This window comes from Petaurus breviceps, unplaced genomic scaffold (assembly GCF_028583685.1).
Source record: "Petaurus breviceps papuanus isolate PSGF00001 unplaced genomic scaffold, PetGlider_PUasm1.0 90784, whole genome shotgun sequence".
NCBI classification, from domain to species: Eukaryota; Metazoa; Chordata; class Mammalia; order Diprotodontia; family Petauridae; genus Petaurus; species Petaurus breviceps.
The window spans coordinates 2,132,777-2,158,041 of record NW_027187345.1 but is presented as its reverse complement, the minus strand read 5'-3'; the positions used below and the strand labels follow the sequence as shown (position 1 = coordinate 2,158,041).

Here is a 25,265-nt window from a genome sequence, read left to right as displayed (position 1 = left end):
TCTTATTAACTCTAATCTCACTTTCCACAGTAGTTCTTCCAAACATTTTCATTCCCCTTCAAACCTTACATGGCCACCCTCTTCCCCTCACTCTTAGCCGAGAACTTTGCCTCATTTTACTGAAAAAACCAAAGCCATTCACTGTGAGCTCCTTCTTCTCCCCCTATCCTCCTTTCTTGTCACTCAGATGCCTTCTGCCATTATCTCCTCCTTCACCTCCATCTCACCCAAAGAGTTGGTGCTACTTGCAAAGGCAAACCTCTCTACCAGCATAATCAATCCCATTCCATCTTGTCTTCTCCCCTTGACACCCTCATGCTCTCACTCATCTTTAACCTCTCCCTATGTTTTGCCCCATCCTCAAAAAGCCCTCATTTGATCCTTCTGTCCACACTATTGTCCTTTATCTTTTCTGTCCTTCATGGCGAAATTTCTTGAGAATCCTATCTACAACAGATATCTCCACTTTCTCTTCTCTCACACTTGTCTTAACTCCCTATAATCTGGCTTCTTAATTCATCATTCCACCGAAAATGCTCTCTTCAAAGTTATCAATGAAATCTTAAACGCCAAATCTAATGGCATTTTCCCAATCCTCATTCTTCTCAACCTGCTGGAGTTTCTCATACTGTTGGTCACCTTCTCCTGAACACTCTTTTTTCTAGGAATTCAGGGCACTACTCTCTCCCAGTTCTCCCACCAATCAAACCACTTCTTAATCTCTTTGAGGATCTTTGCTGGATCCTCAAACAGGCCATGCCCACTTACCATGAGTGTCTCTGGGCTCTATACTAGGCCCTCTTCTCCTTCTATACTACTTCACTTAGTGATCCCATTAGCTCCCATGGAATTTATCATCTCTATGCAGAAGATTCTCAAATCTACCAAATCCTTCCCCAATTTCTCTGCTGACCTCCAATCTCACATCTCCAACAGCCTTTCAGATATCTTGAACTGTATGCATAAGAAACATCTTGAACTTAATGTGTACAAAACAAAACTCACTATCTTTCCCCCTAAACCTATGCCATTTTTCTACCTTCCATATTATTTTAGAGAGTATCTCAGTCCATAAGACACAACCTAGAAGTCATCATCGATTCTTCACTATCTCTCACCTCCCACTCCCAATATCCAATCTATTGCCAAGGCTTCACATCTCTTAAATATGCCCCCTTCTCTACTCTGACACAGCTACCACTCTGGTGCAGACCCTCATCATTTCAAGCCTAGAATATTGTGCTGTGGTCTATCTACCTCAAGCCTCTCCCCATTCCAAATCATTCTCTTTTCAGCCACCAAAGTGATTTTCATAAAGGGTAAGTCTAACAAAACTGCTGGTTCCCTATTGCCTCAGAATAAAACACAAAATTCTCTTTTTTGGAACTTCCAGGGGCAGAGTCAAGATGGCAGGGTATCGGAAGCACTATAGTCAAGTTTTCCTAACATTCCCTTCCAAACAATTTTAAAATAATGCCTCAAATTAGATTCTGGAGGGATGGAGCCAACAAAAGGTTGGGGAGAGACCTCTTTCCTATCTAAGACAACTTAGGAAATCAGAAGGAGAGGTCTATAACATAGGGGTAGAGACTAAGTGAGAGCCCATATGACAGCAACACAAGATATAGGACTTGGAGGCAGTGACAACAGTGGCTTCAGCTCTCAGTGCGGGGATGGTAAGGGGATCGAACAACTTATTTGAAAGAGATTTGCAAGGGATGCTTGAGCTAGCACTGAGTGCAGGACATGGTGCTGGTTGGCAAATCCACTGCATACATACACTGCTGAGTTGAAGTTCTAGGAGAGAAGAGATTTTGGTCACAAGGGATCAGGGGATGTAAGGATCAGCAGTCAGGGTCCCTTCCTAGGTAAGGACAAAAGTCCAGACCAAGAGAGCAGTGATCACACCTCTCCTTAGATCACATCACCTTAAAAGCACTGAAAATTTCCAAACCCCTAGTATTATCTCTTAAAACAGCAGTGCAGAAAAAAAAAAAAAACACCTTAAACTTGGGAAAGTGCTCTTCCTATTCCCTTTCTCCTCATGTCAGGAACAGAGACCAACTTTAATATAAAGTTGGAAGGCAAGAAATAGGTTGAAAAAATGAACAAACAACAACAACAACAAAACTTGACCATAAAAAGCTATTGTAGTGACAAGAAAGATCAAAACACAAGCACAGAGAAAGTCAATAATGTCAAAAACATTTACAAGCAAAGTATCAAAGAAAAATGTGAATTGGACACAAGACCATCAAGAATCTTGGAAGAGGGGCAGCCAGGAAGCAAAATGAATAAGAGCACCAGCCCCAGTGTCGGGATAACCTGGGGATCGAATCCAGGCTCAGATACTTAGCACCACACCCAGAAATAACTGGCCATGTAACCTTGAGCAAGTTACTTAACCCCAATTGCTTTAAAAAAAAAAAGAATCTTGGAAGAGCTAAGAAATTATTTTCAAAATAAAATAAAAACAGATGAATAAAAACTGTGGGGAGATCTAGGAAAGAAAATTTTGAAAAGACAACAGCTTGGTAAAAGAGGCACAAAAAATACTTCAGAAAATAACTCCTTAAAAAGTACAATTGGTCAAATGGGGGAAAAAAGAGGTAAAAATTTAAAATTCAAAAAAATGAAGAAAATATTAAATGTCTCTTTGGAAAAACAACTGACTTAGAAAGTAGACTGAGGAGAAATAATTTAAGAATTACTAGACTACCTGAAAACCATGATCAAAGAACAAATCTACACATCATATTTCAAGAAATCATAAAGGAAAACTTCCTCCAAAACCTAGAATCAGAGGATAAAAGAGAAACTGAATCTACTAATCATCAACTGAAAGAGATCCCAAAACGAAAACTCAAAAAAATATTATAAACAAATTCCAGAGCTCCCAGGTCAAAAAGAAAACACTTCAATTAGCCAGAAAACAACCATTCAAATATGGTAGAGTCATACTCAGGATCACACAAGATTTAGCAGCTACTACATTAAAGGAGCAAAAGGTTTAGAATATGATATTCTAGAAGGCAAAAGAACTAGTATTGCAATCAAGAATTACCTACCCAGCAAAAGTGAGTATAATCTTTCAAGGGAAAAAAAAGACATTTAATGAAATAAGGGACTCACATTCCTGATGAAAAAAAGATCAGAGCTGAAAAGAAAAGCTGACTTTCAAACACAGAACTCAAAAGCATAAAAAGGTAAACATGAAAAAGAAAACAAGGGCCTCAATGTTAAACTGTTTATATTCCTACTGGGAAGATGATACATGTAATTTCTAAGAAATTTATCCTTATTAGGTTAGTTAGAAGGACTCTACACAGACAGAGGGCACAGGAGTAAGTTGATTATGTTGAAATGATGTAAAAAAATGATGGGGGAGAGAAAGGGAGAAGAGGGGAGAAAGAGAGGAAGAATAGGGAAAGTTATGTCACCAAAAAAGGTACACAAATAAGAGCCTTTACAGTAGAGAGAAATGCAATAGTGACAACACTTGAAACACTCTCATCAAAGCTGGTTCAAAGAGGTAAAACACACACACACAAACAGACACACACACACACTCAAATGGATATAGATTTCTATTTTACCCAACAGACAAGGAGGAGGGGAAGTAAAAAAAGATAAAAGGAAAGGTGGATAAAAGAAGGTAATGATAAGAAGCAAAATAGACTTTAGAGGGCAGACAGGATAAAAAGAGAGAAAAGGATAAATAGAAGGAAACAGGATGGAGGGAGATGCACAGTTATTAACTATAACTGTGAATGTGAATAGGATGAATTCATCCATAAAATGGAAGCAGCAGAATGGATCAGAAACCAGATTCCAACAATATGTTGTTTACAAGAAACAAACTTGAAACAGAGAGACACAGAGTTAAAATAAGGGGCTTAAGCAAGATGCTTCAGCTTAAATAAAAAAGGCATGGGTAGCAATTATGATCTCAGACGAAGCAAAAACAGGCCTAATCAAAGGAGCTAAGCAGGGAAACTACATCTTGCTAAAAGGTGCCGCAGGCAATGAAGTTATATCAATACTAAATATATATTCAACAAAAGGCATAGCATCTAAATTCTTAAAATTTAAATGAGTTACAGTAGAAACAGACGATAAAACTATACTGGTGGGGGACCTCAACTTTCATTCCTCAGAGCTAGATAAATCTAATCATAAAATATGTAAGAAAGAAGTTAAGGAGATGATTAGAATCATAGAAAAGTTGGATATGATAGACCTCTGAAGAAAACTGATGAACTAAAAATTCCAGAGCCTCATAGCAAGGAGCTTTGTCAGATAATCATCAGTGCTACAGCAATAAATTTTAACTTTGCAGACAATCACATATGTAGAATAGCAGTTTTCCCATCAAATTAATCAATCATAGTTTTCTTCTGAGAATATTCATATGATCCATCAGCTTGGAGAGGACATAGGGTAGTGAATTATATCTAGAGCAATGAAAAGAGAGATGAACATCCAAATGCTTTTAAAAAACAGCTTATTCACTATTAATCTTTCTTAAGTCATTCTAGCTAAATTTTCTCCACCTGTAAAATTAAAATTTTTGTTGTTATTTAGTTGCTTTCAGTCACGTCTAACTCTTAATGATTCCATTTTGAAGAATTTTCTTGGCAAAGATATTAGAGTGGTCTGCCATGTTCTTACCCAACTCATTTTACAGAGGAGGAACTGAGGCAAACAGGGTTAAGTGACTTGCCCAGGGTCACACAGGGGCGAAGTGGTGTCTGAGGTTGAATTTGAACTCAGATCTTCTTGACTTCAGGCCCAGCATTCTATCCATTGTACCACCTTGATGCCCAAAATGAAGATTATCTATTGTCAGTTGAGACTATGAATAAAAAAGGGCTTTCAAATACCTTATTTATAGGGTGAGGCAAAAGTCAGTACAAATAGACTGTTTGACATCTTCCAACTACCAAGCGCCTTCTGCCTCACCCCGTATAAGCAAGATGGTGTTAATTTTAATAACTAGGGAGTAAGTGTGTGTCTTAATGCTTCAAATGCTCCCTTTTACCTTTACTCATTTCACTAACATTTATCAAGCACCTCTTGTGAGCAGACCTACCCGCTGGGGGAGATGCAAAATTTATGAGAGAAAAGGCCAGACTCAGAGCCCATAAAGCTAACAGTCATGTAAGGAGCTAAGATACACATACAGAGAGTGACATTACAAAATATGGCATGACAAATGCAATAAAGAAGAGCGGAGTGAAGCGGTAAGGGAAGTCCAAAGCAAGAAGGACCAGGCTCCGCTCACTATCTGCCAATGCTTTGTCATTTATCACATGGCCCTGCTTTTCCCGTTAAAGCACCTAAAGCTTCAGCATCCAAGCTAGGAGCTACTTCTGCAGTTAATAATTCCCATTCTTTAAGAATTTGGGATTTCAAAGGTACTTTCTCTACAGCTACCCTAAGAGCAAAGTAGTATAAGTATTACTTACTAGCCCTACTTTATATCAGTTGACTTTATGGCTGAAGTTTACTGACGTCGAGATCACACAGTCATCAGTCAAAGCCGGGATTCCCCACCATGTCTTTCTACAACCCTGCCTCATTCTGTACAGTCTACTCAGGTTCAGGACCACAGGTATATATAACCTTCTTCCTGGAGGATTCACTACCATAACAACTTTTACCACATCTAGCATGTCTAGTTTTTGTTCCATTAAAACTTGACAAATGTGGCCCATTCAACATCTATTTGGAATCTGATCTTGATAGAGTAGTCTAGAGTCAAGACAAATAAAAGCTTACCTCAGCCACCTCCTTTTGAAAGGTCAAGGTCATCTGTGTCCTGCCATAAACAAAAGGTCCATCTCTTTTAGAAATATTTTCAAGCCACTTAATAATCAGTGGAGTAGACACACTGAAAGGCAGGTTACCAATAATATACAAATTTGGAGGATCTGTTGGAATCAAGGGAAAGGCACAAGAAAATTATATCAATATATTTGGAGCACAATTTAAGGATAAATTTTAATTTATCAGGGTAATTATTGTGCTAACATAAAGCTCTGTGAAAAGATGGTTTTGAATTGAAAAAAACAAACAAAAAAAATTGCTCAAAAGTTTCCATTGCAAAATCAAAGCCCAAAGGTTAAAATTAAATCCTAAATTTTTGCACATGGCTATATACACTAACCCCAAAACACTGAGAAAAAGTATACAACATATATTAGGAAGTCTAATAATAAAGTCCAATAAAAATTTTGTTTAAATGTAATTATGTTTGTAATGTTTCCAAACTACTATACAACATAGTTTTTTTTCTTTAACCAAACTTTGCCATTTTGTACCAAATCTGAGTTTATACTCGTAAGTGATCTGAAAGCAATTACAACAGCATTAATAAAATTCAAAACAACTATGTAAACAATAGCAATTCGGTCATTTACTTCAACCTACATTAGTCACTCTATGCCTCACTTTTTTCCCCTACAATTAAATGACTGCCATTCAGCTATATAATTTTTATGTAGCTATAGAATTAGGATTACAACACAAGAAAAATGATTGTTACTTAGGCTTACTAAACCACTTGTTTTCCCCACACTCCAAAATTAGAGGGAGATACAGACATTTTTAAACATTTCTCAATGCTTTTATAGTATCAGTCACATGACTTATGACATCTTTGTAGAGGAATAAAAACAAACATACAAAACAAAATTTTGAACATATGAAGTGAAAAATTTCAACAAAGAAAAAATAGCAAGTTTTTAGAAGAAAATCAAAAAATATTTTCTCATTTACAATGGTATAATTCAGATGATTTTTAAAAGACTTGTTCAGAAAAATAGTAATGACGATAAAATTTAAAAATAAATGGAAATCACAAGTAAACACTTACCATCTTCCCACTTTCTTTGAAGGTGCTCTGGAAAAGCCTTTTCTAATTTAAATGTCAACACATCCCCATGGACAATTCTCAGTTTTCCAGGTGCTGCATCAGATAGCATCTGTTTTATGAAAACCAAATAAAATTCATTAATTCATTTTTGATACAATATAAAAATCTACATATTTTCAATCTCAAACTTATGTGGGAATAAATCAACCTTAGGAGGTCATGTAAGTTCCTCATTCCAGCTCTGTTACAGGCTCACATTATATGATAGCAATTTTCTGAAAAAAAATTTCCTTTTGTTCTGAACATTTGATGACACAAACAGTGTAATTTACTGGAATATGTATGTTTCCTCATGCTTTATTCAACTCAACGAATATTTATTCAATGTCACCTCTGTGTTGAGGGCTGTTTTAAGTACTAGGGATATAAAGATGACTAAAACACAATTCCTGGCATCGTGGCCTTACAAATTCCAGTCATATTTTTGAAGGAAATAAAATGGATAGAAAAGGAGAAAAAGAAGACTACTGAAGATTCCACTTTAAATGGTCACATTGTGATTATCACTAAACTTATTAATATAATAACTGAAGAAACATTAGGCACCTGCTGTATACAAAGTACTATGTTAGGCAGGGGGAAGACTCAAAATTTAGAAAAGAGACGGTCCATTTGGGGATATTATACATACAAAATAAACCATAATACATGGCCACTGTATGAAAGGCACAAATTGTTATATGAGGTTTGATGTGGGGTAGGAGGGTGTCATTAAGGAATAAAGGAGCTTCAAGGAAAAGAATATCATCTGAGCTGGGACTTACAGATTTCCACAGGTAGAAGGGGGAAACATTATAGGCTTAGGGAAAAAAGCAAGGTGAAAGACAGAGAAGTAGGGAGAACACAGGGCATATACGGACTGCTGAATAGCTTGGCTAGAAGAACATAGGCTCCACAGACAGAGGCATAGCGGCACCAAATCATGGAAGGCCTCTGAATGCCACTCTAAGGACTTTCAGTCTTTTTTGGATAAGCAATAAGAAGCCATTAACAGAAACTGATCTGAGAAGTAACTTGACCAAAGCAAATTATAACCTTAATTCTAACATGCCTCTTTAAAATGAGTTTACTTCACTGAATGCTGACACCTGATAGTGACTAAATTTTCATAGGATTCAGAACTGGAATAAAACTTAAGAGTATTTTGTCACCTCCTTATTTTTCAAATAAAGAAAATGAGGTCCAGATAAGTCCAGAGCCTTGCCCAAGGTTACACGTATAGGAAGGGAGTGCCTCTTTGCCTACTGTTGGTCCTTGGAAGGCAGAGAGTTCAAGCCAAAAAGGCCCTAGACAGGAGTTTATCATTTGTTGGCCCTGGGCAGTGACTTAACCACTAGGAGCATGAGTTTTCTCATGTGTAAAATGGTCACAAATATGCCTGTCCTATTGACCTCTCAATATCATCAGAAGGAAAATACAGAAATCTCATCTGTTTGTTAACAGAAGGGAGGAAGTCTGCTGATAGATGTCACTGGGACAGGCAACTCCCAGTGAGGAAAGCCCCTCTACCAATGCACAACAGCACCCCCTCTGCAATTCAGGTTTACAGAGGATCCAGAAGCCCTGGGAGGTGAAGGGACTAGTGAGGCCTCACCTGGTCAGCATGTGTTACTGTCAGGGTCTGGCCGTTAACCCAGCTCTGTCTTTCTGACTCTAAAGTGAGCTCTGTATCTACCATTGGCTCTGACTGTTACTGTTACGTGGCCAAAGTTTCATAAAACTATGCCAGGGTGGGATGGGTTAGGATCCTGATACTTATTTTTATTTTATAAAATGGAAGCAGGTGATGTGCTCATGATCCCACCCTCTCTTCAGCCTTCTATGTCAAGCTACTTTTCATTTCTATCTTCAGAATAGCTTCTATATTTCAGTTTAAACTTTGAATAGACAACTCCTATCTAGGACACCACTTCTCTCATTTCACAGATTAAGAACAAAATGGAAATTGAAAAAAAATATGGGATGAAACATGTGGGAAAGGAGGCACATGACATTTAAATATTCATTTAACTTTCAAATTTCATTAGGGAAAATTATACCTATTAAATGTGTCCCCAACCATCTGATTTACTGCTACATCTCAATGTATTCACAGAGAATGCTCTAAGGTAACTGTTACTGCCATGATCCCCAATTTACTGGTATTCCCAAGAAAGAGGGAAGTTTAGCTGGACACATCCTAGCCTCTGCCCCTCTCCTTCCCACACCTTACTCTTGGGATACTTCCCTCTCTTCCTGTACAATGATCTCCAGGCAGAATACTGGCCTGGAGATCAGAAGGTCTGAGTTTAGCCATGGCTCTGCCACTAATGACTTGTAAAAACTTGGACACATCACTACTTTTCTGGGCACTTTTCTTTTTTCCTTATTATTAAAATGAAGTCATTGAACCAGAAGGTCCATTCCAGGTCTAAGGACCTAACTCTAAGGTCCATTCTAGATCTAACATTCCATGTTCTATATATCAAAAAGCAGCTCTTCAAAAGAAACAAATAAATAAATAAAATTCTGGGTACAAAGTACAAGTTGACTGAATACTACCCACTGGCTATGTTAAATCTACTAAATTATTCTCCCTGAAATACCAAGGGAATCTCTGAAAGTTATGTCGTTATTATTTCACAACTGCTTTATGACATAGTTACTGCCCATTTCCATCTACCACTATTTCCTTTTTTCCCCTTTTAATTCCTTCTGTATGCTAATAAAAGATGGAGCTCTTCCTGCAAACACCTCAGCTTATAAAAATCATCTTTTTGTCCCTTCCCCACCTGCCACTTATGGAACACTTTGGGAAAAGTAATCTGATTAAGATACTGGATTCTAGCTTTGAAATAATTTTTTGCCAGCTGTAAGCAGAGATTTAAGCCATCAACAAATATTCACTAGATGTCTGTTGGTGCCTGATACAGAACTACTGAAATTCATAGTAAGAAACACTGGCCCTGCTCTAATGAAATTTAAATTTAACAAGTAAGAAAAACAGATGTAACAGGGGAATCAATACGATCAGTACTAAAATGGAGGTGCTGAATCAAATAATACAATTAGAGATGATGTACAAAATGGTAGAAATTCTTTATTTGGAGTCAAAAGACCTGGATTCAAATCCTGGCATCACCACTTAACAGCTTTGTGATTGTGGGCAAGTTATTTAAGGTTTCTGAGGTACAGTTTTCTCAAGTAAAATAGGTGCTTCTACTACCTACTTAAGATTTTTGTGAGGAAAACAGTGCATTATGTAATTGCTCTCATTTATTCCTGTCTCTCTGTTCTGTGGGTAAGGGCAGGCCTGCTTCTTAATCTACCTCTGATGACCTGTTTGGCTAGGGCCAGAGAGGGATGGTGATCAGGTCTGTAAGAAGTTCTGGATCTTTAGGCTCTTCTAAAGGACTTAGCGCAGCACTTGACACATAGTAAGTTCTTAATAAATGTTGATCGGCTAACTAGACAGCATAAAGCAGGCCCAAGTCAACCTCCATTACTCTCCTGGCCTTGTTCCTTACTTCTGAACTGCAATGACCACCCCTCCATGACATTTCATCTCTTTGACCGTAGCCCCCTCCCCACAACTGCCCACTTTTCAGCTCCCTTTTTATGCTTTCACTTCCCCCATTAGAATATGAGCTCCTTGAGGGCTGGGACTGTCTTTCATTTTGCTTAGCATATAGTGCCTGACACATAAGTAGTATTTTAACAAATGCTTGTTTCCTTCCTCTTATTAGATACTTAATAGATGCTTGTTGGCCTGACTTACCTGGTAACCTCTCTTTATCACCTGCCTGGTCAATCAAAGCAAAATTTTTTCTCCCAGATCTCTTCCATGTTCTCTTGCTTCGGCCATAAGTAACAGATAGTAAAGGCAGAATCAAGTATACCTTAATCCAGCACCAAAAAAGAATATCAAAGCTCAGACTACATATTGAGAGCACATGTTTTTCAGCTTCTTGTGGACATCTCTCCCTATATCAATCAATCAACATTTACCTAGTGCTTACTATGTACTAGAGAGGTGCTAAGTGCTTAGTGCTGAGGGTATAAAAAGAGGCAAAAGACAGTCCCAGCCCTCAAGAAGTTCACATTCTAACAGGGGAGACAACAAAGATCTAACATGATAAATAGGAAATGATTAACAGAGGAAAGGTGCTAGATTTAAGAGGGATTGAGAAAGGTTTCCTATAGAAGATGGGATTTTAGTTGGGGCTAAAAGGAAGTCAGGAAAGCCAGTAGGCAAAGATGAGGAAAGAGAAAAGTTTAGGTACTGGTGACACCCAGAGAAAATTCCCGAAGCCAAGAGATGTGAGTCTTGTTTATGCAATAGCCAGGAGGCCAGTGTGACTGGGAACTGAAAGTGACTTCTAGGTTGTGAAACTGAGACTGGGAAGGAAGGAAGGAAGGAAGGAAGGATGGATGGAAGGAAGGAAGGAAGGAAGGAAGGAAGGAAGGAAGGAAGGAAGGAAGGAAGGAAGGAAGGAAGGAAGATTTAGGGGGAAAGATAATAAATTTCGTTTCAGATATGTTGAGTTTAAGATGTTTCCTGAATATCCAGTTTGAGATATCTCAAAGGCACCTGGAGATGTGAGACAAAGTCAGCAGAAGTCGGGGAATACTAGGGACATTTGAGAATTGTCAGCATGGATGGTAATTAAATCCATAGGTGCTGATGAGGGAGAAGAGAAGAGGACAGAGCCTTGTGGGACATCCACAATCAGAGAGCATTAAGGTACAGCAAAGAAAGGTCAGAAGGAATGGTCAGAGAGGAGGAGAACCAGGAAAGAATGGTATCCTAAAAAAGAAGAGAAAAGAGGGTAGGTGTCAAGGTGGAAAGAGTGATCAACAGCGTCAATGCCTACAGAAAAATCAATAGCATTCTCTTATATTTATATACCACAATTAGTTCTGTCATTCTTCAATCAATATGTACCCATTCTGTTTGCAATTATTTTGATATCACAAAAAGTGAAATTATTAATATTTATGAAATGTCTCTTGCTGTAAAGGTTTCCTTGGGGTAAATGCTCAGCAGTGGATTCTCTGTATCAAAAAGTATGAATATTTTAATAAATTTTCTTGCATAATTCTAACTGTTTCCAGAAAAGTTGGAGCAATTTTTAGCTTCCCAAACAGCACATTAGACTATCTTTCCCAAGCCTTTAAAATACTGACTTTTATGCTTTATTGCCTTTGGTTATTTGATTGCTATCTAGTGAAACACTTCTCTTCTTTTTAGTGACCTGGATCTTTTCCCCCTATGGTTGTTGGATATTCTATTTCTTTTAAAGCTGCTGATGTCCTTTGACTATTTATCTAGGGAAATAGTTCCTAGTCTAATATGTTTATGCCAATTTCCTACATATCTTGAATATAAGGTATTTATCATAGATACTTATGAAAAGATTTCCTCCTACTTGATAATTTCTTCTTGTTCTAGTTGCATTGATTTTGTTTGTATAAAAGCTTTTTAATGAATATAATAAAAATTGTCCATTTTGTCTTTTGGGATCTTTCTCCTTTATTTATCAATCCTTTTCTTAATTAGTGGTGAGAAACTTACCCCTTTCCATTCGAATGTAAATTATTTAATGTCCTGACTTCCTAGATGAGGCTGTTTGTCCACATAAGCTTGTTGTGGTATTTGGTGTGGTTGCTGGTCTAATCCTATTTTTCTGGCCAAACTTCTTTGCCATTGTGGCCCCTCCCTTCCGGAATGTATTGCCATATAGAAAGTAAACTGTAATGGGGCAGAGTCAAGACTGCGGAGTGGAAGCAGGACCTCCAAGCGGCTCTGGCTTCCACCTTTCCCAATCAATGTAAAAAGGGGGCTCTGAACAAACTTTGGAGCTGCATTACCCACAAAATGACACAGAGAAGCTAACCTCCCACTGAGGACAGCCTGGAAGGCTGGCAGGTATTGGCCAGCATAGCGCTCTGGGAACGGAGCCCAGGCCCTTGTGAGCCAGAGGTTTTAACCCCAGGGCGGGTCTGACTAGCCACCACTGGAGGGACTCCAGAACAGCAGCAGCTGTGGCTGTTTCCAGAATTATCAACACATAGATGCAAAGGACAAAGTGAGAGGTCAGTGCAGTCTGGACTTTGGGACCCAGTAAGTAGGAGTACCTCGGCTTTTGCCCCTGGGGCGAGAAGCCGCTGAGACTCCAGCCAGCCGGCACCCTGGCCTGCAGAGTGTAGGGGGACCAAGCAACCAGTCTGAGGGGTAATCACTCTTGCTTTAACCTGCTTGGATCTGGATTGCAGTCTAGGGTGGAGGTCCTGGGGTGTGTGTCCAGCTTGTCAGAGTGTGTGGAGGCCTCAGAGAAGGCACCCATATAATACCTCTGGCAGCTGAGAAAACCCCAGTGTTTGGGACAAAAGCTCCCTTGTCTGGTGGCAGAGCCCTACTGTGGCAAAAATCCCAGGGATCAAGTGACTGAGGGGCGACATGACCAGGCAAAGGAAACAAAGCAGACAGATGATTCCAACATTAGACTCCTATTTGGGGGACAAAAAGGAGCAAAGCATGGAACAGGAGGAAGACAGTAAAGTCAGAACTCCTGCACGAAAAGCTTCAAAGGAAAATACGAGCTGCTTACAGACCATAGAGGACCTTAAGAAGCAGATAAGAGAAGTGGAGGAAAAATTGGGAAGAGAAATGAGAATGATGCAAGAAAATTACGAAATGAGAGTCAACAGCCTGACTGAGGAAAATAACACTTTAAAAAACAGACTGACTCAAATGGCAAAAGAGGCTCAAAAAGGCAATGAGGAAAACAATGACTTAAAAAGCTGAATTTGCCAGATGGAAAAAGAATCTCAAGAGCTCACTAAGGAGAATTATTGCTTCAGAATTAGATTGGAGCAAATGGAAGCTAATGACTTTATGAGAAATCAAGATGCTGTTAAACAGATCCAAACAAATGAAAGAATAGAAGGCAATGTGAAATATCTCATGGGAAAAACCACTGACCTGGAAAATAGATCCAGGAGAGATAATTTAAAAATTATTGGGCTACCTGAAAGCCATGATCAAAGTAAGAACCTAGAAATCATCCTCCAGGAAGTTCTCAAAGAAAACTGCCCTGATGTTTTAGAACCAGAGGGCAAAATAGAGGTTGAAAGAATCCACCGATCACCTCCTGAAAAAGATCCCCAAAAGAAAACTCCTAGGAATATTATAGCCAGATTCCAGAATTCCCAGATTAAGGAGAGAATTATTACAAGCAGCCAGGAAGAAACAATTTAAATATTGTGGAAACACAATCAGGATGACCCAGGATTTGGCAGCTTCTACACTGAGGGATCAAAGGGCTTGGAATATGATATTCCGGAGGTCAAAGGAACTGGGATTAAAACCAAGAATCACCAACCCAGCAAAACTGAGTATCATGATTCAGGGGAAAATATGGTCATTTAGTGGAATAGAGGACTTTCAAGCATTCTTGCTGAAAAAACCAGAGTTGAATAGAAAATTTGACATTCAGATACAAGAAGCAAGAGAAGCATGAGAAGGTAAACAGGGAAAATAAATCATAAGGAACTTATCAAAGTTGAACTATTAACATTCCTACATGGAAAAACAATAATTGTAACAGATGAAACTTTTCCCAGTATGAAAATAGTTGAAGGGAATATATGTATGTCTATATATGAGGGTATATGGACATATGGATACATATGTGAATGTGTGTCTATATGTTTACAGTTGTACATAGAGGGCACAGGACCAATTTAACAGGAAGGGATGATACTTAAAAGGTGAAATTAAGAGGTGAGAGAGGAATATAATGAGAGGAGATGGGGAGAGACAGAATGGGGTAAACTATCTCATATAGAAGAGGCAAGGGAAAATGGTTACAATGGAGGGGAAGAACAGGAAGGCAAAAGGGAACAGGTCAACCTTATTCCCATTGAATTTGGCTTGGGGAGGGAATGAAATACACACTAAATAGTGTATGTCACCCTACAGGAGTGTAGGGGGCAAGGGGATGAGAGAGGGTTTGATGGAAGGAAGGAGATGCTGGGGGGGAGAGAAGTTGGAAGCACCCACTTTTGAAAAGGGACGGGATCAAAGTAGAGAATAGAACAAGTGGGAGGTGGGATAGGAAGGAGAGAAATATAGTCAGTCTTTTACAATATATCTACTATGTTATTGTTTTGCATTAGCCACACATGTACTACCTATACTGAACTGCTTATCTTTCAGTAAGGGTGGGTGAAAAGGAAGGGAATGAATCTGGAATTCAAAGTTTTAAAATCAAATGTTCATACACACACACACACACACACACACACATATATATACACACATGCACTATTATTAATACTATTTTATATGTAATTGGGAAATAAGATATACAGGCACTGGGGCATAGAGATCCACCATGCCCTACCGGAAAAATTGAAAGGGGTATGGGAGAAAATATGGGAGAGATCAGATTGGAGGAGGGGATATCCTGTGGGACTGCTATTTTGGGGCGGTGGGTAGGGGAAAAACGGGGAGAAAATTTGTAACTCAAAATCTGGCAGAAATGAATGATGTAAATAAGAAGTTAATAAAGCATTTGAAAAATGAAAAAAAAAGAAAGTAAACTGTATACATGGATATTTTGAAAAGTGAGCTAATGAGTTCATTTGATTTTCAGTTCCACCTAATATACTTTACTGATCTACTTTTGTATTTTAACCATCAAATCAAAATAATTTTGATGACTGCTGCTTCATTATATAGTTTGATGCTATAAGGTCCCTCATTCTCTTTTTATTATTATTTCTCTCTCTCTCTCTTTTTTTTTTTTTTTGGAGGGCAATTGGGCTTAAGTGACTTGCCCAAAGTCACACAGCTAGTAAGTGTGTCAAGTGTCTGAGGCTGGATTTGAACTCAGATCCTCCTGACTCCAGGGCCGGTGTTCTAGTCACTGCGCCACCTACCAGTACCCCATAATTATTTCTCTTTAAAGCCTAGATATCTTGTTTCTCTAAATAAATTTTAAAAATTATTTTGTTTAGTTGTATAAAATAATCCCTTAGTAGTTTCCTTGCCGTAAAACAAAATCTGTAAATTAATTTGAGTGTAATTACTTTAATTGTGTATGTGCAGTCAAACTATGATAATAAACATCTCTGTTCCTTTAATAAATATTCCCTATTTCTTTGATTTCTATAATAAAAGCTTCCTTTTTAGATTAATTCCCAATTATTATATGCATTTTTGTAGTTATTTTAAAAGTGATTTTTCTAAAATTTCCTCAATTTAAAAATGCTAATGATTTTTCTCAATTTAAGTATTGTACTTTTGCATACAGACAACACTAAAACTATAACTTGCAGAGAAGATAAGGCTATACACCAACAGAAAAAGTTCATCACCAGGAGCTCTCTATACTGATGAAATCACAGGGAGGGAGGGAAAAAAGTAAGAAGAGCAAGGGGAAAGGGAAAAAGGAAGGAAATGGTAGAGAGGGGAGGGAGGAGGGAAGGAAGGGAAAAGAAGGGACAAAGAGAAGGAGAGAGAAAAGGATGAAGGGAAAATGGAAGGGAGGGAGGGACAAAAGAAAGCAGGACTCACTACTACTTTACTGGAGGTTTTAATTGCTCTGAATGGTTTCCTCCCTGATTCTCTGGAGTTTTCTAAGTAAACCATAGTGCCAAATGCAAATAGGGATAATTGCATATCATCTTTACTGGTATTTATAGTTTTAATTTCTCTTTCTTACTGCTACAGGCTTTTTTATTTAATTAAATTGTATTAATATTTATTAAGTATTCACAGGGTACACGACATTATAATTAGATGCTAAGAGCCTAGGGATAGAAAAAGTAGAGAAAACTTGGTTCCTGTGTTTGAAGAGCATATGACTTAGCTCAAGTAATCTAGGAAAACATGTATACAATCTCTGGAGAAAGAGAGATTAATTTGGGAACAAATTTGAATGTGATACCCCTCTTGCCTTGTAAGGAAAGGTATCACACAGGAAGCAGGAAGCTTTATGTACTTCAAGGGCATTACCTTTGTTTTTTTTAAAAGCTAACTTATTTCAACATTTGGGACATTATGTACACATTTAGGAAGTTGGCAGAGTAGAACACAGAAAACAATGGACTTGTATTTAAGAAATCTGTATCTATCCCTCTTAAAATGTGGTAAAGAGAACTGAACATGGAATTCCATATGTAGCAAAATAAGTCCTGGATACATTGGGTCTACCATCTCTCTTGATCTTGGACCAGCATATTTACTAATGAAGACTTCAGCTATTATGTAATCTTCTTAAGAAGTCACACAACACTGTAGGGTTTGTGGTAAACTAAAACCTTCAAGTCTTTTTCACACAAGTCTAGTCTTGTTATTCGGCACAGCAGCAACCCTTCTTGCTCCACAGCAGTTAACCATGACCCCCAACATCCCCGCAACTACATGAAAGGGACCTGCAGTTGGTAATGATCTTGGCACCACTTGTTCCTGTGTGTGGGTCTTCCAACATGGGAAAGTGAAGAGCATTGGTAATGACCAAGGAAACAGGACTACCCCAAGCTACATTGCCTTCACCAACACAGAATGTTTAATTGGTGATATTACCAAGAATCAAGTTGCAATAAACCCCACCAACACAGTCTTTGATGCCAAATATCGGATTGGTCACAGATCTGATGATGCTGCTGTACAGTCAGACATGAAGCAATGGCCTTTCACTGTGATGAATGATGCAGGCAGGACTAAGGTCCAAGTGGAGTACGAAGGGGAGACCAAAAGTTTCTATCCAGATAAAGTACCTTCTATGGCCCTGACCAAGATGAAAGAAATTGCTGAAGCTTATCTTGGGTAAACTGTCACAAATGCTGCTCTCAAAGTACCAGTTTACTTCAATGATTCCCAATATCAGGCCACCAAAGATGTTGGAACCATTGCTTGTCTCAATGTGCCCTAAATCATCAATGAGTCAACTGGTGCTGCTATTGTTTATGGCTTAGACAAAAAGGTTTGTGCTAAGAGAAATGTGTTGATCTTTGACCTTGGAGGTGGTGTCTTTTAATGTCTTTCTTGCATTGAAGAAAGCATCTCTGAAGTCAAGTCCACAGCTGGGGACACTTAACTGAGTGGGAGTGACTGTGACAACTGCATGGTCAGCCATTTTATTTCTGAGTTCAAGCAAAAGCATAAGAAGGATATCAATGAAAACAAGAAGGCTGTAGACTATTTGTGCAACACTTTGAATGTGCAAAAGCACACCCTCTCTTCTGGTACCCAGATCAGTATTGACGTTGTCTCACTCTATGAAGGTATTGACTTTTATACTTCTATCATCCATGTCTGTTTCGAAGAACTGAATTGCTGACCTGTTCCATGGCACATTGGACACTGTGAAAAATGTCCTAAGAGATGCCAAACTAGGCAAATCATAGATTCACGACATCATCTTGGTGAGTGGTTCCACTCAGGTTTCCAAAATCCAGACGCTTCTGTAGGACTTCTTCTGTGGCAAAGAGTTCCACAAGAACATCGATCTTTATGAGGCTGTTGCCTGTACTGCCTCTGTACAGGTTGCCATTTTGTCTGGAGACAAATCTAAGAACATGCGGGACTTGTTGCTCCTGGAAATAGCTCTTCGTTGCCTTGGAACTGAAATGGCTGGCTGAATTATAACAGTTCTAATCAAACCATACCCACCAAGAAGACATAGACCTTTCCCAGCTACTCAGACAACCAACATATAGGTATGCTTATTCAGGTTTATGCAAATGAAAGATCAATGACAAAGTATAACAATCTGTGTATCAAGTTTGATCTCACAGGAAATCCCCCCAGTCCCAGTAGTATTCCTCAGAATGAAATAACATTTGACATTGCTGCAAATGGCACCCTCAACGTTTCTGCTGTGGTTAAGAGCAAAAGCAAGAAGAATAATAGCATCAATACCAATGACAAAGGTTGTCTTAGAAAAGGAGACATTGAGAATATGGTTTAGGAAGCTGAGAAATACAAGGCTAAAAATGAGAAGCAGAGAGACAAGATTTCTTTCAAGAATTCTCTTGAATCTTATGCTTTCAACATGAAGCCTACTGTAGGGGATGAGAAACTGAGGCAAAACTGGTGATGAACACAAACAGAAGGTAGATCCTTGACAAATGTAATGAAATAATCAACCGGCTGGTTAAAAACCAGACTGTTGAGAATGAAGAGTCTGAGCATCAGAAGAAAGAACTGGAGGAGGTCTACATCACTGCTAAGCTATACCAGAGTTCAGAGGGCATGCCAAGAGGCATGCTGGTGGGTTCTCTGGGGATGGAGCAGCACCATCTGGAAATGTTGCTTCTAGACCCATCATTGAAGAGGTTGACTAAACGCATCAGAAGAAAGAGCATTCCACACAGCTTTCCAAATATTGAAGGACCTAAATCTGTTGCTAAGGCAATAGCAGTTTAAAAGTAAAATTTAAACTACTGTGTAAATCTGGGCATTCTGAATACTTGAACGTGTACAGAGGGAGAGAAGTGAACAACAGTGCACTTCATCAGTGCTGTAAACAAATGGAGATGCAAATCTTGCCCTGGAAAATAAAGTATATTTAAAATTGCCCCACCCCCCCCAACCCCCCATACACAAAAAGAGTCAAGTGTCCCTTAATCTTATAAATGTACAAAGCTAAAATGTAACTGAAAAAAGCCTGACTAGTAATTAAGGATGTTATTTCTAAATTGTGTTCAAATTGACAGGAAATCACATACAACTCCCTCAAATGACTCCTTTCTTTTACTAAAACAATCATATCAAGAGGGACTATTTCTGGATAAATTGAGTTCACAGAAGAATCTGCTTGTTCAGCTTCTTTAAATGTTAATTTAAATTAAATATTCATCAAAATAAACAGTTTAAGTTTCTTACCTGTAACCCAGGAATAAACCGAGTGTCCTTTTCAACCACAAGAAGATCAGCTACTTGAGCATTAAGAATGGATCTTGTGATGCCACCTGGCCCAGGGCCTACTTCATAAACGTGAGCATTTTTCAGATCGCCGGTCTTTCGTATAATCTTATCTAGAAAAAAAAATGTTCAACATACATATCCCTTGTAAAATGCCAATCTTGGAAGTGAATTTAGGAGTGAAAATGAGTATGCAAAGTCCATCAATCATTTTCACATCAATAATAATGACTAGCATATATATAGCATTTTTTAAGCTTTACAAAAAGTTTTACATGCTAATTCATTTGAGCCTCAGAACCACGTGAAGTAGGTGCTTTTTCTGATGAGTAAAATGAGGCTAAGAAAGGTTAAATGATTTGCCCACTATTATATGTAAGTGTCTGAGGCAATATTCAAATTCAGTTCTTTCTGACTCCAGGTCTAGCACTCTATCCACTAACCCCCCTCTTCAGTCATTTTTCAGTAAATGCTTCTAGTAAACAACATATAATGAGCATACAGTATTTATATTTATTTGCTGTTCAGTTATAACAATACTTTAAAAATCAGTAATAATTAACTACAATAGTCCAAACGACTTTGGGTTTCGGGGCTGTTCCTTCTTTTGTTCATTAATTAAAAAAAAAAAAAAGAGCAGGCTTCCCTTTCTGAAAACTCTTAAAAAAACTTAACACACACACATTTTTTCTTTCTCTCTCTCAATAGTCAATGATCATTTGCCCTAGCTAACCCCCAATATCTCCTTATAGAAATGGAGAATCAGAAGTCCTTAACACACGGTCTTCCCTAAAAACCCTTGGCTATATCTTATGTCACTGGGCTGTCATGGTGGGAAGGGGACAAAGGACCCTGGAAAAGTGAGAGAGCAGGTGATGCTAAGTTTAGAAGCAGTTTCTCCACAGGACCATTGTTGATATGCCTCTCCCACTCCCCTATTTGACCAGCAGCAGCCACAAAACAAATGCATCAGATGTTTAGTGAACACCATAGATGCATCCCTTTCCTTCTGTTTTGGAGGTGAGACAAGAGTTTGGCAGTACTTTTTGCCTGTGAATGAATGGAGGTGAAGAATGATTGCAAACTGCCTTTGCTGTATCCTTCCTTTGTTTCTTTCTATCCTAAAGGTGTTTCTTGTGCCAGGTATCCAATTCAAATAGTATCCCTATAGCCAGTGGGGTGGAAGGAAGAGGTGGGAGGTGGGGGACGGGGAGAAAGAGTGATAGCAAACTGCCCCCTCAAATCCTAGGCTGTCTCTTAAGCCAGTGTTGTTAAGCCCAAATAGAAAGAGATCCCTGTAGGATATATACTAAGATGTATGTCAATAAATAAACATTATGTTATATTGTATTTTTTACTTTTGTTAAACACTTCCCAATTATATTTTAATCTGGCTTAGGCCATGCTTGGGAGTTTTTCCCTTTCAATGAGTCTGACACCTGTCTTAAGCTACCCCTTGTTTGAGTTACAATGTGTTAAAATAAAAACCTACTGCTTTAATCAATTACTGACAAGTCTGATTCTTTTATGAAAACTCCCATAAGCCCAAAGGACTTCAGAGGACTGACTAGGAAAGCAATTTATATTAGTAAACACACCATTACACTGTAATATATATGAATAACAGAATCTGAGAATTGGTAGGGACCTCTGCAGCAATCTAGTAGGTCAGATCTAAAAGGAATCTCAACTATAAAATATCTTAATGAGTGGTCATCCAACCTCTACTTGAAGATGCCAAGGAAAGAGAACTCAGTACCTCTCCAAGCAGCCTGTTTTATTTTTGATAGAGCTCTTAGGAAGTATTTTCCTAAATAAAGTCTAACTTTGCCCCTGGGCCTGAAGTCAGGAAGACCCAAGTTCAAATGTGGCTTTCCACACTTACTATCTATGTAAATTTGGGCAAGTCACTGAACCACTGTTCGACTCAGTTTCCTCAACTGTTAAAAAAAAAGTTTATTCAGTAAACACTGAACCTCTACTCTGTGCCTGGCATTGTGCTTAGCTCTAGGATGGGGGAGGGGAGGAAGCCATAGGGGAAGAAAGTTGTGGTAAGCCTAAGACCCATCTCCCAGGGTTGTTGTGAAGATCAAATAAAATAGTATTTGTTAAAGCATTTAACACACTGCCTGGCACATTGTACACAGGAGCTTAATAAATGCTTATTCCTTTATCCTGCATTCCCTAACTTTCTTCATTCTTAGGAGGTAACCTCAACTTCCAATCATGCTAAGGTCTAGACAATTTAGCACTAAGTTCCTCCATTCTTCAAAACCTCTGCATCGATCGTTTCCTTCCTTGTCCTCTCAGGAATCCAGAAGAAATGTCTTCCTTGCCAAGACTAATCCCCTCCATGTGTGTCCTTTTTGCTTCCTCTAGGAAGCGATATCAATCATCTGCCCTCTCCCTTGTATCTTCAATTTCTTTATCTCCTTCCCCTCCAACTATAACCAAGACCAGATTTTCCCATGCACTGTATGGGGAGTAGGTGGGAGGGTTTTCCTTGTCCTCACCCCTCAAGTCACTACGTTCTCTTTCCTTGCCAAATAAAAGTACTATGCTCCCTACTTTTATTTCTTTCACTGTCAGTTCCCTTTGCAAATCCTTCTACAACTTAGCTTTTATCTTCACCAATAAATTTAAACTGCTCTCAAGTCACTAATGACCAAATCATCAACTCCAGGGCCCTTTTTCCAGGAAAAAAAAAATCTTCCTTGACCTTCACATGGTAAGACTCTATAAATGTAAAACATATTAATCACATTAAAAAAAAACCTAAACATTTCCTTTACAGATGATAACACAATAAAAATTGCAATTTATATATGGAAAAGAAACAGAAGACAACTAAAAGGAGACTTAAACATATCCTGAATGAGTGGGCCAAAGAACAAATCACTAAAATGACTAAAATGAAAGAGAATAATTCTAATAAGACAACATATCAAAAATTTTCAAGATTCAGCTAGAGAACTGTGAAAAGATTGCTCAGGCTCAGAGTTGAGCAAGAATTTGAAAGCAGGTGTTCCTGACTCCCTGTCCACTGCTCCATCCACTGCCTAAACTGAACTAAATAACATACCATCAGAGGTCAAAAGGTAGAAGTGAGTTTGACTCTTACCCAGGGCAGCTAAATGGTTCAGTGAATAAGAGTGCCAGGCCTGGAGTCAGGAAGACTGGTCCTGAGTTCAATCTAGCCCCAGACACTTACTAGCTGTATGATCCTAGGCAAGTCATCTAATCCCTGTCTGCCTCAGTTTCCTCATCTGTAAGACGAACTGGATAAGGAAATGCCAAACTACTCCAGTACCTTTGACAAGTTTGACATGACTGAACAACAAAGAAGTGTAATTAATCCAAAGGATGGTTTTCTACAACATGACACTAAGACCTTGGATGCAAGTTCCAACTTTTAATTACAGAAATAAACTGCTAGTATTGCAGAGAAATACATTCAATTCGTTTATAGAATGATTTATTCTCTCTCCCTCCTTATATATGTATATATATGCAAGTATATATGTATGTGTGTGTATACACACACATATAAAATTTATAAACATTTACTATGCGTCTAGTATGTGCCAGCCACTGTACCATGGGCTGGAGAATACTGAGAGACAAAAGAGTCCTCGTTTTTACATGTAATCGGGGGAAAAAATAAAATATTTATAAAAACTGGCAGTTGTCATAAGGCTTACCACAACTTTCTTTCCCTATGGCTTCCTGCCCCTCCCCCGCCCCAGAGCTAAGCACAGTGCCAGGCACATGCTCAATGTTTACTGAATGAATTCAGAACCCGGCTCCAAAGTATTTGCAAAAAGGCTTCCGGGAGGCAGACTTTAAAAACCTGTAACATTTTTTTCTTGAACAAGTGCAGCTCCGAAAAGATTTAAGTTCAGATATAGTTTAAGGTCAACACTGCACTTTAACCAGAATCACACCAACCCAGACGGACAGAAGCCACCGCCTCCCTACGTGAAAGCCGGCAGAAGAGCACGTGCACGTTCTCCCCATTGCGTGTGCACGTCCCCGACGTGCGCGCACACGCTCCCAGACGCACGGCCCCTTCCCTCTACAACCCGAACCACGCGGAGGAAGGCCAGGGAGCGTCATAACATTATCCACCTGTCAGTTTCAAGTCCAGGAGGAAGTTCTGGGACAGCTGTTTCTGGGCTCGAAGTCCGAAAATTTTAATGATCTCCCTGATCGTGGGCAAAGGGGGGAGGCGGAAAGCAGATAGCTTTGCCTGGGCACCCATGAGTCCGCCGCTGGCTACCCCTCAGATAGGTTTGGGCAAAGGGCCGCCCATCTCGGACGCCGTCTCCAATTGGGTCCTTGACAAGCCGCCGGAAGTTGCCAAACTCGGGACGGGAAGACCCGCCTCCTGACGCAAACTTCGCCACGTGACGTAGCGTTCCCTGGGAACGCGGCTTGCCCTAACCCACTGGGTGTCCGGTTGCCGGCGGGTTGCTCACAGCTGGGTTCCCGTATCAGGGTTGCAGCTGCTTCCTCTACAGCCACCGCCGGTTACCATTGTATGAATATGCTCTGCCACTAGGGCTCCAAGAACGATAACAACTTATGAATAGCGTTTTTCAGTATTTCTGTGCACAGCTTCCTGCTGCGTGCATGCACTTTACAAGCACCAGTCACGTACCAGCCTCTGTCTTAAGACACCATAACAGCTGTAAGTGTTTTTTGATGACTGCATAATAAAGGTGCCAAACAAAACTCCAGCTGCAAGGTGGTTACTAACAAGGATTCCTAACCGTCAGGGTGGCTTCCTGGACAAAGTGGCAGTTGAATTGAGGTAACAAGGAAGGGAAAGGAGCTCAGCTGGCAGAGGTGGAGGAGGTGACATTGTAAGCATAAGTGACAACCTCGGCAAAGACAGAAAAGTAAAGCGAGAGAGTGAGCATGAGCCGAGGGGAGTGTCTGGAGGAGAGTATTTTAAGCTAAGACTGGAAATGATAAGATGACATTAAATTGTGGAAGATAAAATGACTAATTGAAGTGTTACAGGAGTAATACTTTGTAGGAGTAACTTTAGGAGCCCGAATAACAGTTCATCTTATCTCTACTCTAGGGGCGTACTTCTGCACTGTCAGTCAGCCACAGACCATCACGTTTGCACATGTCAAACCACACCATCTGCAAGGATTGTACCACCTCCAAGCCCAGAACTTTGTTAAATTCCACCCTTCAAGTTCCCACTATTGGCTCTTATTTATGACCTTTGGTCTTTTGATTGATCTCTTATACTCCAGGCATATCAGCTTCATTTTGCCTTTTCATTTACAATTCATTTTCAGTTTTAACGCTATGAATTTCCACATAGATGTCTCACTTAAGACTGCCTTAGAATCCTTTGCCCCTTGAAGTTGCCAACGACCCTTATGAATTCTCATC

General features: G+C 39.1%; 1 protein-coding gene across 1 annotated transcript in view; it reads right to left on the bottom strand.

Moving 5' to 3' along the window:
* Positions 1-24,220, bottom strand: part of TFB1M (transcription factor B1, mitochondrial) — a 65,829-nt gene extending 41,609 nt beyond the window's left edge. The window contains exons 1-4 of the mRNA XM_069069625.1: positions 23,982-24,220; positions 19,815-19,966; positions 6,878-6,986; positions 5,782-5,933 (exon numbers count right to left, since the gene is read on the bottom strand). Of these exons, the coding sequence (XP_068925726.1) occupies positions 5,782-5,933; positions 6,878-6,986; positions 19,815-19,966; positions 23,982-24,114 (546 nt within the window). The 5' untranslated portion in view covers positions 24,115-24,220. The remainder of the gene's footprint in view (positions 1-5,781; positions 5,934-6,877; positions 6,987-19,814; positions 19,967-23,981) is intronic.
* Positions 24,221-25,265: the final 1,045 nt, after the last annotated feature.